This window comes from Eutrigla gurnardus, assembly GCF_963514095.1.
Source record: "Eutrigla gurnardus genome assembly, chromosome: 12".
Classification (NCBI taxonomy): Eukaryota; Metazoa; Chordata; class Actinopteri; order Perciformes; family Triglidae; genus Eutrigla; species Eutrigla gurnardus.
Genome location: NC_139926.1, coordinates 23730670 through 23748332, shown reverse-complemented (window position 1 = coordinate 23748332; position 17663 = coordinate 23730670). Strand labels below are relative to the sequence as shown.

At 45.0% G+C, this 17663-nt stretch overlaps 1 protein-coding gene across 5 annotated transcripts in view; it reads right to left on the bottom strand.

The window, feature by feature from the left end:
• The window catches only part of hdac4 (histone deacetylase 4), a 109740-nt gene that overhangs the window by 5435 nt on the left and 86642 nt on the right, over positions 1 to 17663 (bottom strand). For all 5 annotated transcript variants that reach the window (XM_084022827.1, XM_084022828.1, XM_084022829.1 and 2 more), the window contains 5 exons: positions 16918 to 17037; positions 16739 to 16836; positions 9453 to 9571; positions 8734 to 8867; positions 60 to 144 (listed from right to left, as the gene is read on the bottom strand). In XM_084022827.1, coding sequence (XP_083878953.1) covers positions 60 to 144; positions 8734 to 8867; positions 9453 to 9571; positions 16739 to 16836; positions 16918 to 17037 — 556 coding nt within the window. The remainder of the gene's footprint in view (positions 1 to 59; positions 145 to 8733; positions 8868 to 9452; positions 9572 to 16738; positions 16837 to 16917; positions 17038 to 17663) is intronic.

The window sequence follows — 17663 nt, the reverse complement described above, 5'->3', positions numbered from 1 at the left end:
GAATTAGGAATGCTGCTGCGCCCGATGGGTCGCTTGGTGTTTGCCAAGAGTCCACTCACTCTGGATTTCAAGAACATTCTCCATCGAGTGGACCGCGTTGGCGTTTGGTCTCCGCTGCAGCACCTCGTCAGGAATGGGGTCCAACTGAAACAAACACAATCATAGAATTACCAACTTGCGTTTTTTACGCCTCTGCCAACCAGTCGTGTTGCAGTTTCATCAATGTCATCACTTTTATCCCTTAAGAGATTTGCGTGACATTTGACCGTCAAAATATAATCGGTTCATCCTCGAGTCCAGGTGGACGTTTCTGCCGAATTTGAAGAAATTCCCTTCAGGCGTTCCTCAGATATCACGTTCATGAGAACGGACCGGACGGGTGGACAACCAGAAAACACAACGCCTCCAGCCGCGGCTGTTTGGCGGCACGGAGGCTTAATAAAATCAAAACACATTTCCTGCTCAGCTTTTTCTATCAAAAGCGATTTGCAACGTCCACCAGCCGGCTCTCCGAGATTACTTCAGACGTGCTGAAAAATGTCACCGCTGCAGGTGCTCGACTTGGCACCGAACCCAAGCCTGCGGGGAAGTGCATTAAATGTCTTGTGGCATTTTTTTTTTTTATTTCAATATAGTGAGCATGGCCGAATGTGTATTTTTATGAATGTGATTGACAGGTGTTCAGAAACGCGGCTCCAAATCTCGGGCAGAAACTAATGCAGTTCCCTCCTGGTTTAAAGGATCAGTCTAGAACGTGGACCAGGGCCCGGTGTTGGATCACTCAGAGAGGTGGGGAACCAGCTCGAGCTGCTGACACAATAGAAAATAGTCCTGCAGATGCACACCTCCTCCCACTCACCGAGAGCTCCGCTACTCCCTGACACAAACTACAATATGTGCCTTGTGCTGCGTCCCACTCTAAAGACACATGCTCGCGTGCACAGATGCATACACATGGAACAAACGCACACACTCAAACACACACACACTCACACTCACACACACCTACATCAGGGAGCAAAACTCTCCAAGCCACAATTCAGAGGAAACAGGGCTATTCCCCAACCCTTCCCAACCCGGAATGATTCAATTTCCCCTTTGGCCGACTGCAAATACGACACTTTCTCATCCCAGTTTGTCAAACAGGCCCATTCAGCTCCGCATTCCAACGCAGACGACAAGCATCCCTCCTTCTACTCAATCATAACCCCGACGGAATAAAGACCAAATGAGAAAGACGTAAAGAGAGAAATAACGGGGGGAAAAGAGAGATGTTGGAGTAAACGGCACAGAGAAAAAGGGAAAAAAGTCACCGTCTGTAGGTCTTTTCTTGGCCGAGGCTGGAAGTTTTCTTTTAATTAAAACAAATAGTGTGTGGGAGGGGTTAGCGCGGGCCGAGGGAAGAGGCAGTCTGGGGAGAGGGATACTTTAATCCTGCTGTGGCACGACAGGCTACATAATGCACACAGGAACGGACAAGAGACCGAGCGTGTCCACAGAGACGGACATAAATCTGCATCGGGCTGTTTGCTCTTTGGCTGACACTCTCGTCCAAAGCAACTGACAAAAAAAACAGAAGTACGGTGGCCTCAAATGCCTCGTTTGCTAGAAAAACTGTGCAACGCTGCATCAACCACTTTTAGTGTTTCACATTGAAATGATAACAATGAACTGCCATTTTATTAACATAAAAGAAGGTCCTTTGTGACGCACAATGAGCATTCTTGCCAATCCGCAGATACGATAACTTTGTGTAATGTCTATTGAGGAACAATGGGGCTCACAAGACACCTGTCTGGCAGGCATTAGTCTGTTTCTATTGGCTCCCACATTCAGGGTGATATCATATGACAAAGTGCTCGCTTTGTAGAGCACGAGCCACTTTTTCTATAAACCACTGGAAGCGCTCATCTAAACTGTCCATTCAACTGTGATTGTAACCAGAGGGACTTTCTGACTTACGCTGTGTTCAGACTGACAATAGCACAGAGGCTTCTGGAAAAATGCCACTAACGAGCCAGGGACTGCAGATGGAAATGAGCCTGTATGGCTCTTCGTTGCGTCACCCGTTGGTGCGTGGACTCCGGTTTTGAAGGGTATATCAGACATACACAAGCAGCAGAGCGGCACCCCGACAACCTCACCGCATCGGGATCCATCTGGCTTCTGATGCAAAGCTGTTAACAAAGTTAGCTTCATAATTCAAGGTCGACTTTAGTGTTTAAGTAATCGCATTGCACTGGTAGCGTGGTAGTGAAGGTAGCGACGCCTTGGGAGGGATCTGTCAATCACACGGTAGCCCCGCCATAAATCATACCCTGCTTTATCCTCGACTCGACTCTAAATGGACCATAATGTACTAAATGAACATCATGCTGGATTGAAGAAGACTTGAAACTAGAGATTGAGACCATAAACTCATGTTTACAATGTTTACTGAGATAATACATCAAGAGAGAAGTAGGCTAAAAGACTTCCATGCAATCAGACTTCTTTTTGCAACCAGGAGTGCAAGTTTAAGGCACTTCAGCTTTGGCTTCACTTTTCAGAACTGGACATTTCCGCCTGGATGGGTCATGTTAATTAATGCGTATTATCCGTTCCTAAATCAAATAAACATAAAAATGCAGGGTCCTGCAAAAGTTAAAAGTAAATACCTGCAAGTGCACACTCCTGATACTCTCTTTCTTCAGCACAACACCAGTCTTTTTTAAATGCAGGACTATTTTTGGTCAGAGTGCCCAATCAAAGAGCAGCACACCAGGGAGCTGCCCAGAGCTGTCGGCTACGGAGATCGTCTTCTAGAGAACTTTAAGCTTCGGCCCATCCAGATCACTTTGATTGTGACTGAAGGCCGAGACGGCTTTGGGGACTCAAACCATCGGTCTCAGTCAAAACTTCTCAAACCTTCAGGCAACAGCCGCCAACTTTTTTTTTTTTACCATAACCCAAGCCAATCCCAGCCCGTACTAATGCAGCTCCCCGCCGGGGCAGGGTCAGGGGTTCTCTGGGGTTTCGTGGGGTTCACTTCAGAGCAGGGTTGGAAGGGGGGCAGCCTGTCAACTTGATTGACAGCTGGGCCTCACGCTTATAAACTTTAATGGCTCTTGTCAGGGTTCTCCAGGGGCCCGCACCTGACAGGTATGGCAAACACGCATATGCACACTCACACGCACATGCACCATATACAAGCACACATTCGTCAGCCACATCATCCATAGCGACATTTCTGTTTATTTGACTTTGAGGTCTTGGCTGTGTCTGGACGTCTGCATCCTCATACCATCAGATGTGCTGCACTTTCTGAGTGGGGGAAAGAGAGAGAAATGCCCTTTAAGGATGGTTTGCTGCCACTGCTTTGATTGATTTCTGAGGAAGTCCACGTCTCCATGTGACACAGCCGTCCAACGCGCCGCGGCACCCGCCAACATTGGAAAGCCGCGAGACGAGAGCGAAGGAATGCAGCCCGGTAAAAACATTCCAGAGGGAGGCTGGAACCAAAACAGTGCGGAGAGGAGGAAATCCACTTGTTCAGCAAAAAGAAAAAAAGTGCACAAGGCATCCATTGTTTACTGTTGTGTCCATGTGCATGTGCTGGCAGTCACTAAACCCGGTTGATTATGTTATGCTAAATGAACGAGGTAATGATGTGTTTTGTGCAAAGCAGGCGACCTTTTGAGAAAAGTGGTGTAGGTTTGCCTTAGAGTTGGGGGGGATGGTGGTTATAGTCAGACCCTTGGGGGGGACAGGTGAACCCGAGCGTCTTACTGTAACTGGAGTGTAAACACACCGAGTAACCTCATTGACAGCTGCTAGCAATTAGCATATTAGCCTGTTATTTATCAAATAATTGCTAACAACCGTGCTTCGAGCTGCGCCAACATCTGTTTGCGAGCAATCATCAATTAGTCCCGAGTTCAGAGTTGACTAGTGTAGTTGCCAATGCATCATTCATGAGCTATTTAACTAAAAAGACTTCACCATTACACACCACAGTGGTGGGGGGGAATAAAAAAGAGCCTGTAAAGTCCCATTCAGCAATTTCCATCCCTCTCTTTTCCCAGCTAATTTGAGCCGCTTTCAAAGGAAACCTAATGCTCATTATAGCGAAGCCTTGTCTCAACCTGCCAATAAAAGCACATATATATTTCTCACACTAGCAAGCAGTAAAACACTGGAAGTACACGGAAGGTGAAGAGGGTATAAGGAACACCTTTAGGATGTTGTGAAGCCAGTGCCGAGGCTGCCAAAATCTGCCACACAACAAAAGCTTTAATTATACCGTCAACAAAATCAGGTATGTGGGATTTTTTAACCGTTTGTAGACGAGATTCCCCATCCGTGGTCTTATGTCAGCTCTACGTTCATTTTTAAACTCTTTTGTACGATATCGCAACTGGTAGAACAAACAGCACTATGACCCAACCCATACTTTATGGTTGGAGCTGCAGGATCTGCTCCGGTTCTGGTGACGTCTTGGGTACTGGACACTTCCAGACAATACAAACCCTCAGGCAGTTTGAGGCTTTCTAAACAAAAGCACAGCTGACCAGCTAATCCAGCTGTGGTCCCAGGCCTGAGCCTACTCATTCGCTCCATTCACAGCCGGCCAACACACACACATGCACAAACTCAAATATATCCTCTAGAAATAACCCGCTCCGTGGACACATTCAAACCAACGGGTCCAGAATTCATTGGACTGCCCGGTTGTTGGCCAATGTAGTGGTTGAGTCTACAGCACCCACTCACAACTTAAATTTAACCTTCTGTTTCTTATTCCGAGTCCATTCGCCATCTGAGGTCATTGCCGGACTTTGTCAGCAAATAATACAGAATAAAAAAAAACAACAAGAAACAAAAAAAAAAGGCCAGGCCTTTTATCTGCCTCCAGCTCAATCCCTCGCTGACGTTTTCCAGCTACATTCCTAGTCCATTACAGAGACCTTCGCTGAGATTGTGATAAAAACACTTGCTTCCTGCCATTTTGATCTGATCGGGGACATTTTAGCCTCTTTTCTTTTTTCTTTCCTTTTGCTATCAGTTATCAAAGCTCCACAGAACTGAATGATCTGCCTTTGATCAAACAGCTGACATCACTCACTGCCAACGAACGTCTGCACTTCAAGACAACAACATCTACGTTTTGAGTCGTTCATCGCTTGATCGACCATCTTCTGAAAATGAGGCAGTGCGACTCTTAGTAAATAACTTTTAATGTTTCTTTTCATGCTATCTTCTGACAGTTTTCTTTCAATGACCTGAAAACATAAAATGATGCACATCAGGAATCGATAATTGACTCTTTTTTTGTACAATACTCTATGTACAACTCTTAAAAACCTGTATATGATAAAGCTTTCATTCTGCAGCGTTCCAGCCTTTGATGACCTGCATAGGTGCCGTTCTCTGTGCAGCTGCTTCATAACAATAGTTTCATCCCTTCCTACTTCAAATGATTACTCCATTTCCCCTTTATTATCTGATCCCTAGGTCCAGGATGACCCTGCTGGAAGAGGTGTGAGGGTAACCGCTTTCAGATGTGTACCAGCAAGGGGGGAGGGAGTCCTGCAGGGGCCGAGGCAATTGACGCTCCCCGGCTCCTGCCTATTTTCAAATTTTCAGCTCCCTGTGGCACCCATCCAGTGACCTCCTCCAAACCCCTGCTGAGGCCGATGCTCCGCAGGCTGCTGTAACCCAAGAAGCAAACCCCCCTGATCCAATTCATTATTTTTGCAGCTAGGGCGGGTGCTGTGAGTAACGAGAGCGTCCTTCAAACTTGGAAGTCCTGAGCACAAACCTCCGTGACAGCTAAAAGCATCCGCCCTGCCGGAGTGTCCTTGGATTCCTGAATCCTTACCAGCTGTGATGGCAGCGACGCTCCGTGACTCCGAGCCATCGGCGGGCACGCTGCAGGTAAACGCCGTTATTAGATTAAGCCTCCAGTCTGCGCATTTCCCGTCTTATGCATACAAAACACCCACACCAGCAGAGCTGTTCCTTTCCTTCTGACAGGTTCTGGCACGCGGCGGAGCTTTCCTCTTGAGAAGAAACCTTGAAGAGGTTAATAACGTTGCCAGTTTGACCAGTGTCACTTCAAAGTCTTCATGTTCCACACGGCATCGGGCCGGTCGGTCCACTTCCATCAATGGGATCCGGTGTTATTGTTCTGTTTGTTTGACTCCAAGATCCACAGGGAACTGGGCCATGCATTTTCTTTTTTTCTTTTTCTTTTAACAATTCCAAGAACTCATTTATAGCTCGAGCTGTCTGCTGAGCTGGAACAAAAGGCTCAGGAATGCATAGATACCACCTCCAACAGATCCAGAGTCAGAGACATAAGTACATATCAATAACTCTCATTCAGACTCACTTAGACTCAACTGGAAGACAAAAGCAAGGGCAACAATCTTTAAACTGTCAGAAATCCGGCCTCCACAGTTCATTGTTACTCCATGTTGTGACGAACCAGAAAGCAGCCAAACAAGGACAAAGGCGAGGTATCAAACATCCTCCCCTCTCTTGCACATATTATTATTATAAAATGGTGTATATATGGATACATATGTGTATATATAGTGTCCTTTTTTCCCCATTTATGGTAATTTAAAAAAGATTATTTATGTTCTTGACTGCAGTACTTTGTTATTTACTCTTTGTAATTATGGTGTGCACTGAACAGCAAGGCAAATTCCTTGCATGTGAAAACATGGCAATAAACTCAGAGTATACACCTAATGAGAAGTGTGGACCCGTATGCATTAATAAGAACTGCTGTCTCACAGTGCAGATGATAATGGCTTTAGCAGGTACAGTAGCCATTTCCAGCGCCGGCCCGCAACAACAATACTTACCGTTTTTCAAAATAAAGCATTATATTTGGAGATTATTCACCCTTGATTTGTGGTGATTAAGTTGAGCAACATTTTCTCTTATTACTACACCGTTATTTAAGGAGGGAATTGGGAAAATAGGCTTTGAGGTGAGTACACTTCTTAGATGTGTGTGCAAAATATGCATTAATCATTCACATTGAATTGAAGTGAACAAAAATGCATATTGTGTGTCGACGGCTCGATATGTTTCAGACAGAAACACACACACTTATATAAAAATAACTCAGGCTTAAGTGCCCAAAAGCGAGTTATCAAACAGCCTCACTCCTCTCTGGATGTTTGCCTAAAAGCTAATTTTGTTGTGCTGTTCATTAATGATCACATATTAAATTATGAACAAAACTCCAACAGCTAACTAGTGGACTTTAGAGACCAAACTGCTTGTTCTCAGCCTGCACACATTCCTCTACACGAACAAACTAACAGCCACACCTCCTTCTCTTACCCCCGAAGCTCTACAACCGCTCTGTGCCACAATTCAGTAGTCGTTTGAGAATAAAAGCTAGCGGAGATATCTTGGATGTATAATCTGGAGACTGAGCAGCCTGTCCAAAAAAGCACTCCAGCCTGTCCATTAGCTGGGGAAGAAACGAGTGGGCGGCTTTGAGGAGTCGCTATTCTGTTGTGAGCCATGAATCACAGAGCGTCGATGTTTGTTCAGTTCCACGGAGCAACCTACGCTCTCCCACATTCAACCAACTGCCTGGAAATCCTCTCCTCCCGACGTGTGAGTGGCAGAGACAACGTAACATGGAGAGAATTGTACATTATTTTTAACTCATGAAGTCGATGAAACTTAAGTCATTCTTGTTGCCGTTGTCGCTTTCGCACGTCAACATTTGATTAAGCGTCCGTGTGAGTAACCCGTCAGGGGACTCGACACTTCCAAGTTGCCTTGAATGTCAATATTCAAGGCAGGAGGTGGAATTCTCTAGCCTATAGGGATAGTTGGGGGGGTTAAAGTGGGGTTGTGTGAGGTACTTATCATAGTCTGTGTATTATCTACAGTAGATGTCGGCACGTCCACACTAAAATACAATATTTGCAGCTTTATCTTGATATACAGATGAGACTAAACTAAAAGTGGAACGTACCTGCTCTCTTTAAAGCCACCAGTAGAAATGTTTCCCTTTCATATTTAACACTTAAACTGATCACCTTGATCCTTCCTGCATGCCGACCTCATCTAATGCATGTGATGCACTGAATATAAATAAGCACCTCATACGACCACACACCCTCCCCCGAAAACTTCTATTACTATAATTCCATGTTCACTTATTTGTAGCGTGTTGACTTTTCAAAAATCTAAATTACATGCTTCCACAAATGAAGCCAGGAATAAAAAAAAAAGCAAAAAAACAAAAGCAAATTGAGTGCAACTGCATAGTTAAAAATGTCACGCTGACAACACATATAAACCAGATGCTCTTCATCCGCCCCACATGTTCCCCTCCATGCAATTAAACATTAAAAAAGTAAACTTGCTTTGCTGTTAAAAGAGCTCATCAATACACTCATCAGAGCAGACTTCTACATCAGCATAGTCGTCTTGGATGCCATATGCTGGGTTTCAATAAGAACTTTGCACAATAAAAATCATTTAAAGTTGCAGGGAAAAATCCACCATAGCAGTAATATGTCTGTTTATGCAGGGAATACTTTCTATATGGGGTATTTGTGTTGTGTGTGCATATCTCAGTCCGTATTTAATTTCACGCTAGCCATAGATTCAGATTGAGTCCTCAATTCAAAATGTATTCATCGAGTCTTAGTGCTTGGCTCAAGGTCATTTTTCACGTTAACGTAACCCTCCTTCCCTCGGCTCTCGTCTTACCTCGTTGCCGAGCAGCGCAGAGACGCAGGCTTCGGAGGCATCGCATATGGCCGTGAGGTCGTGACCTCCCTCCAGGGCGAGCACCAAGCGACCGCCTGCCAGAGCCATCAGCTGCCTGGTCAGGTAGCCGAAGCCTGGACACACAGGAAATGACAGCAGAGAGATGGCGGAGAAAAAAAAAGAGAGGGAGAAAAAAAAAGAAGAAGAATGAGACGAGGGGGGAGCGGTGCTGTTCAAGCTCTAACTTCCTTTTTGGATATCGATCAAAGGACAAAAAGAGAGAGGAAAACGGGGTTTTAGCATGGATGAGGGAAGGGGGTGACTGCATCAGAGAGAGGAAGAGGGAAAGAAAGCACACTGTGGATTTACTGGGGGCCAAAAAACAAGCCATAATATGAGCCAGGTTTAATTTTAATAAATGCGGCTTTGCGTTGAGGCTTGGTCGCAGGCTTTGATCTTTTTCTCTCAGAAGGGAGGGGAGTTTGAATATATGCATTCGGCCATACTTTCTTCTCCCCTCTTCCTCTCTAACCACCGATATCACCCCATAACAACCAAAACACCCTTTTCTTGTTTGTAAAAATAAACACAAAGTTGTGTGTGTGTCACATTGGGGATGCATGAACATCAAATGTGTTTGTGCATCAATAAAAGAGAACTTTTCCTCTACGCCTTAGAAGCAGCGAATGATTAACGGGGTAACTGTGGTCGCCACTTACATTTGGCCGTCAGCTTGTATCCTCCCAGGGGTGGAGCATGTCCGTCCACCGCATCAAAGCCCGAAGATACCAGAACCACGTCTGGGGCAAACTCGTTGGCAATAGGCATAACCACCGTCCTAGGAAAAAAAAACAACACAAAAAACACCGTCAACAAAAGTATGTATTTATGGTGCAGACTGAATAGGAGAAGCCTCCTATCTCTATCCAATAATTGTGGCTTTACTGTATATAGAACACTTTGTTTGAAAACAAGTGCATGCATTTGGTTTCCTCCCAGGAAGGCCAGAGATTCACTGGTTCAATGTCCATACTAGCCAGGAAAAGATTCACTACGTCCCGATGCATATTGTGTCATGCAGGAGGACAAAAATATCAAGAGGTCCGACCGCAGTTTGCAAGCCAGCATGCTTTTCGGACCCATAACAGCGGACGCATGAGGCTCAAAGGTGAGGAAGTAGTATGTCCAATTGTAATGCATACTTTCTATGAGCAGCTGCAATGTGTACTAAAAGAAAAAAATATATAATTATAAGATTTGGATGCAGCATCGGTGTCTAACAATCACCTACAGCACGGAGAGTTTGGTGATGTTCAATGTGCTGCTGGCTAAGCTGCAGGCTCCCGCCCAACTCGCCCTGTTGAGTAACATCTTTCTGAAGTAGAGCCTCTAAAAGAGTCACGCAGCATTTCATCAACAGATATCCCTGCAGCTGGAGCTCTATCGTCTATTTAATAGGCTGACTGAATGACAGAATGACTGCAACCAAACGTGAACGGCTCCAAAATACATTAAATGTAAAATATCGCTGCTGCTGCTCAAACCACTCAAAAGCAGAGTTAAAGCCACAGAGCCCCCGATGGGCCAAGTTTACTAGATTTCAAGAAAAAAAAGAAACCAATCGTGTGAATATAAACAGATTTACAATTTGTATTTCTACCGTGTTTCCATAACATGTAAAGGAGGTGACATCATACAGCGAGATTCAAGAGGTACAAGATGAAGAGTGAAGGAATGAAGGCCCTTATTCTGATGAACCATGAAACATTGTTTCACACCATTTCTCTTTGCTGCCAAATAGTGATCTCACACTGTGAAATAAGAAGAATGATCGACTTGCTGAATACATAACTTGTAATTTAGGAGGAATATTCAAGTATGTATATTAGGGGTGAGTATTGGGAAGAACCTCATGATACGATACGTATCACGATACTTTGGTCACGATAAGTATCACGATATAACGATATAAATTATGATGAAAACAATGATATTGATTGACAAATTGAGTCAAAACTATTTAATTCATAACAGCCTCTCCATTTTATTAATTCCCATGAAATTCACTGGAATAAATACTGTACTGCGTTCACAACATCTCTCTTTTTTTTTAAATCGTTCTTTAGAGTTGAAACATTGATATTGTATTGGCCGCCAAAGTATCGCGATATATTGCCGTATCAATATTTTTACCCCCTAATGTATATGGAGTTATGCTTACTGACCTGATGATGTATATGGTGTATCCAGCAGAGATGCTACATGTTGTTGTTGCCGTATTTTTCAGTTATTTTTTGGCTTTTCCTCAAGTTTCATGTTTTTCGAAGCAAACATCCACCTACTGAGTTTTTATGTACGTGTGTGGCAGAGAACATTGTGGAGAGGTTGGAAATTTGGAGGCAGCATCCTTAAGTAAAAAGGAGAAACGGAAGGACAGATATAATTGCGTGTGTGCGTGGTAATTATGCAGGGTGATTCTAACATTGGATGGGTGTGGTCAATGAGGGCTGTTTGTGTACAGCCGGCCTCCGTCACACAGCTGGTGGGGAGGGAGGCTTGTGTGCATGTGTCATGCACATAAATCCAATCGACAGTGGGTTACTGTGTAATGATTCACTGCAAGTTGTGGTTGGAAAACCCAGTCCTGTTTATGTGATGACCCTGTCAGAAAAGAAAATAATCATACGGTATGTGTGTGTTTTGCACAGAAACATTATATACGTATAATTATATTATATTAGATCACATAAGATTTTACTTATTTGAATTTTTCCTTTTATTTTCTAAGGGCGCTGGACACAACATGTTTTTGCATTAAAGATATTAGAAAAATATAAATCCTGTTCTTACCTTTCACAATAAAAGCCTAGACAACTTTTTACCAGAGGGAGCTCAAATTCATTGAGAACATTTTGTGAAAAGGAAACGCCATAAAATAGTTAACAGTAGCTTAGGCAATACAACAATTTACCTCAGACAGACAGCCAGAATCTGCTCTGGGTCGATAGGATCCTGGTAGTTGGTCCACTGTTTGTTTAAATCTATTCAAACCTTTCATTGAAAAAGTGTTGCGAAAGTCGCACATTTACATTGTTGCCGGGATGAATGGTTTAGATGTGAATTATTCCCAGGAGAGTATTTAGTATGGTGTCCTTAATTTGCTAAACCCTGGTGTGTAAATGCTTTTTATAATAATAGTATACTGTGTCATATTTATCTAGTTTCTCGACTTCCCAGATGGCAAAACAAGTGGTTCTCCCGGAGTCTAACACAGGAATCTTCTGGTGGTCTGGGATATTTGGGCAAGTAGTGTTTTGGTGAGGTCTGCGAGTGACGGAGTACCACAGGGTTCCGTCGCAGGTCCTCTGTACTTTGCTGACCTCAGGAACACGGTGCTGGTTTGCCGGCTGCGGGTTAGCAGCGTGCCCTGAACTCCGGAGGCCACCGGTTTTTCCAGCTCTCGTTCACCACCAAATTATAACCCTCAACAGCGCACACCACACCCCCCGCCACAACACAACACCCATGCGTACACACAGCTGTCTGAGGGAGAGGAGGGAGGTAGTATTAGGAGCGTTTTGGTAGTCCCAGACAGAAAGGATACACAGAGTGCGTGCGTCACAGTGTGTTAGCGTGCATCTGGCAATATTTCAGAGGAAAACGTCACGTAGAGAAGATGAAGGAAAAGGACGGGAAGAAAAAAAAAGTTTGAGTGAGTGAGATAAAGATACAGAGAGCAAGAAAATGAAAGAGGGCAAGGCCGTAAGAATCCTGCAGGGGAGGAGTCTCGGACGAAAACATGGACTAGACCGAGGGAATGAATGAACAGGGGATGGAAATGAGGTTAGCCTTATAACAAGTGCAAATGTGTAGCATCAGTTCATAAGCTTTTAATCAGTCAACAGCCTCGGAGATGATGCCAAAAAGTAAACCACTCTGCTGAGGGAAGTTAATATTTTTCAGCTCCGGTTTCACATTTTTATCACGTGTTACTTGCGTCTCTGGCCAATCACAATCGTACATCCACACAGCCTTGGCCCATTAACGTTGGGGCCATAAAAGACCCCACACTAAAGGGAGTTGGCCACAGGCGTGCATGTGGGCTGACACACGGCTCGGGGGGGAAAACCTTGACCGCCAAGGATACTTTTAAGTAGTGTGGGCTCCCCCACCCTCCCCCACCCTCCTCCCCCACCAAACCTTGAACACAGACAGACAGTTCTTGTCACGCTGATGAAAACCGTTGGTGTCATCAGTTCCAGAATAATATCCTGACATTAAGGAAATAAAAGCCCAGTAATAAATTAGCAGACTTGTATAAAGGGAAACCAGCGGTTTTAGGGGAAGACTAATTATGTGTGAATCAGAGGCTATGTATGTGGAGATGAAAAAGCCTCTCTGTTAATTAAGGGGGGGTTTTGGGCTACGTGGGCATCTTAAGTGAAGAGGTTACGATGTAAACCGCTGCCAGCTCTCTCACGGCTACATCTTACTGCGAGTGGAATTACTTGAGTAAGCATGTGGTGCAAAACGTCTGTTTGGTTTACCTAGCAACAGGGCGCATGTGTCAGGAGGATCAGCTTATTGGAATGTAGTTTGTCAGACGGATTAAAAAGTGTGGTTAAAATCAATGCAGCAGGGGTCAAGCCCACCCCCCCCCAAACCCATGAAAAAAAAAAAAAAACACCGGCTCCTACACTTCTTCAGCTTCCCAAGCCTGACATCATCGGGGTGATTTTCTCATGAATTTAGAAGAACCTCCGCCAAATGACTTCCAAATTACACATCGACTATGATGAAAGACGATCATTAGGATGAGACTCATCGAACTTGAGTCCGGTTGACGAACATGGACGGACGTCATTCGGGCGGCCAAAAAAGGGCAGCGACCACATGTCCCTCTTAACATCGACGCTAACGCCACCATGCTGAACCTCACAGGGAGCCTGGTTTTCACATTTCCTCTACGGAGCCTGATGAGCGCATTGGTTTTTTTGGCCTCCGACATGATTTCAAGTGCTCACGCAGGTTAACGCAGCAGCAGGTCTTGGCGTCGCGGTATTTTCTTGAGCCAAGGAAAACTTCCTCTCTAGAGAGCGCTCATCTCCGTGTAATAACTCTGCTATCTAATGTATGGATTAGAAATGTGATTATTCTTTCTCATTCAGTGTACTGTGTGTACTCCAGGTTTCTGACATGGAGGGCAAAGGGCTGAAATATTGCATTGGTGGAGGACCACAGGAGACATTTAATACTTCTAAACACATTTAATAAGAAGTATCAGTTTCTTTCAGTAGAATCAGATACTTTTTCTACTCTAAATCAAAGTTCCCTTTCTGCCAAACAGATTTAATTACTTTAAAAAACACACAATCCGAGGCCAAATTTCCATGACGCAAAAGCATGAGAGCTTTTCATTCAAGCATTCTGCCGTTATTTTACCAGAGATAATTATTTAATGATTGTGAAGGATTCAAATTGGAAAGAAAACATCAAACCTCACCGTGCGGTACGGGGTCGTTTTAGAAGGAGTTATAACTCTGTCCTTTAGAGGGAGCAGTGTTGGTTAAAAACCAGTCAACGAGAGGTTAAACTGCAGAGATCGCTGCAGGCTTTCCCTCTCCGTTCATAAAAAAATAGGAGAGAGAGAGAGAGAGAGAGAGAGAGAGAGAGAGAGAGAGAGAGAGAATAAGAGTGAAAAACTCACACACGCACACTTACACTTCAAAGCCCTGTCATCTGGCGCTGCGGAGAGCTGGTTTGAATTAAGTTTAATTCTCCTCCTCTCTCGTCTTTCCAAGTTCATGGCAGAAGAGGGAGAGAGAGAGAGAGAGAGAGAGAGGGAGAGAGAGAGAGAGAGAGAGAGGGAGAGAGAGAGAGAGAGAGAGAGAGAGAGAGAGAGAGAGAGACAGTGCCTCTGGTTTTCATTAGGGCCAATTTTCTTATCTTTTTTCTCTGTGCTTTCTGGAGGCTCAGACTTGATCCCCTGCAAATGCAACGTGGCACAGGCCAGCGGAGGAATGGGAAGGTGCCGGCGAGCAAGGCACGCATCCCCCTCCCGAAGACGGAGAGGAAGCAGATAAACAATGAGATCCAGGCCGAGTGCAGCAGGTGTCCGTGCGTGCGGTTTGCGAATATGTAAGCACGTTGATATATATATATATATATATATATATGTATATATTCTGTCCATATTCATGCAAACGTGTGGAAGTTTAAACCAGTAACTTCTGCCTTTGGATGAGCTTGTGTGACAGTCCAGGATCTGTATGTGTGTGTGTGAGGTTCTCTGCTATGACCTATGAACTGTCCAAAACTGCTGCAGCCTCGGGGGATTAACGGGGGAAGATTTCTGGCTTCACTTTACATCTTTGGACCTCTTCCATCATTTTTCATTTAATGACCTACAATTACAGTAACAGGACACACGAAGCCTGTGCACATGCATATGTGGATGCATGCAGCCCTGAACAAACACACACACACGAAGGCTACTGTTTTACAAAGTGGTTCCAGTTACCAGAGTGGGCTGCTTTCACTAACGTGCAGTGAGTTAGTGACCAACTCAAAAACGCATCGATCGGCTCAAACACAGACGGAAGATCTCCAACATGAGAGTCAATGCGTGAAAACACGTAAACGATGTCTCTCTGGCTCTCCTGAACCCTAAAGAAGGAACCCGAGTGGTATCTCATCTCGGGCGTCGGACTTAGATGTTTGAACCAAGAGGCTGCACGACAAACTGGAGGTGTGATGTTTGAAAGAAGACGTCATTTGGAGGCAGCGAGTGTTTAATGAAAAACACACATAAAGTTGCAATATGAGGATTATTGCATTTTCTTAATGTGTCTGTGTCGGGTCAAGCAAGTTTATGGAAGTGCAAATTAAACGGCTGGAGTGCCACTTTTAAAAATAGCATGCATTTGTTTTTATTAACAAGTTTGTGTGTATGTGTTAACTTAAAAAAATCATTCATTTTCATTTTTAAATCCATATTTTTAACCATTCAGTCACCATGAAATCCTCCCGTCTGCCAAGCTAGACATGGATTTCATTTCCAGTCAAAAGGCCATGTGCTTATTGAAACAAACCCATTCCAACACTGAAATCAACTATGCTTTGAGTAATGCTGATACCTCTGACTTTGTTGCCCAGAGTGGACTCCCTTTAACCACTGGTGTTCATTAAGGAAGGTTCTGCATTATATCCACGTCAACCGATTCACCGTGGGAGTTGGTTTTGTACTTTGCATGTAAACGAGGTGCCAGAGTGTATAAAAGGCCTCCAAATAGAATAATAGAGCTTGTTTATCAAAAAAAAAATAGGTGTCAGGGGAGGATCCCCTCAGAAAGTAATCTTTGTTTATGAACTGCTGCTGATTTATTTACTCCTGACATTTTGCCAAAGCAATATATGTGTTTAATATGTGTTATTGTTGTGTTTAATCCATGCAATACCACGCTTTATACAGATGGATGAAGCCGTGGATCCATGAGAAGCTCGCTGCACTGGCTCTGGTCTGCAGAGTGATATACGTCTGTTAGCTGCTTGTCATCGGTGCATTATGCACACATGGGCAGAGAGGGGAGGATGAAGGGAGAAAACAATAAACGTGGGGAGAGAGGGGTCTGGGCTGCATTAACGGGGCTGAGGTGTGCTTCTGGAGGGCTTGCGTGCTGAAAAAGCAGCGAAGGAGGGAGAGACAGTGGCCCGTCGGTTCGGACACGCGGTCGCAAAAGACTCATCATCAAAGAGGGCTGGAACCAATCCAGACCTGCTCCTCTACCAGCTGTGTGAGCCGGAGTATGTGTGTGAGACATGGACTGTGGTCTGTCCAGTGTCTATGTTTTGCACGTGTGAGGTTATAAATAGACCCCCGGAAAGTGGAGCTAATAGAAATCAGGCCTGGCATTAGGAGGAGCTCCCTGCCGACTCATCGCCCCCCCCCCCGATCATTTGTCAAACTATTCACTGCAGAGAAATTCCAACGATATCAGCGTCTTACCGAAACGCAGCCAGGTACTCTGCATCGCTCATGGGAGGCTCCAGTCCTCCAGTGAAGGCCATGTTCACGTTGAAGCCTACACCTGCTCCAGTGCCCACCTACAACACACACACATGACCGGTCACTTTGTGCAACAGGTGGACAGCCGTGCAGAGACACAGACAGGTTCTCCTTCCCACCTCGTCAGGAGCTCCACTCCCAGGGAAGAAGTTCCCGTCGTCGTAGCGATGCAGCGACAGGTAGAGAACACTGGGGTCTGCGTAGAAGGCCTGCTGGGTGCCGTTGCCATGGTGAACATCCTGGAAAAACACGGAGAAAACAAATGGTTTCGTGCGGGCGTTGAGCGTGTGAACATGAGCAGATTAACACCAGAGACGTCTGTCTTGTCGGATGTTCTGGAAAATGAGTTTCACAGAGTCGGGGGCCGATCGACTCCCGCACCTGCAAGCCAACGACGCTCGGAGACGGCAAGACCGCCAGACGAGTCGAGTCTGTATCTCGGCTGCGGTCTGCTTGCCGGGATGTCGAAGAGGGGGGGGACGGTCAGAAGGATTCAATAAAAGGACTTCAAAAGTGAGTCACTCTGCCAACGAGACAACATCAATTGAATGACTTCACTCTCCATATCCCAAGAATGCTTTAATACACTGAGCCTAAAAATGTCCCCGTTGGCTGGAGTGGCACGGCAACGAGTTCGCTCGCCGCACTCCAGCCTCCCTGTGACAGACGGAGAGGAAATGAAAAGGCCCTTCAAAGGCTTCGGGGAATGACCTCGACGAGCCGGGGACGCCACTGAAGAGCGGCGCTGCGAGACACGGCCGAGGCTTTGTCATACCTTCTTAGAAAATGACTCTTCCACAAAGAGACAGTGTCTGACCTACATAGCTTTATAGCACATATTTTAAGCGTAACAAGTACAGTATAC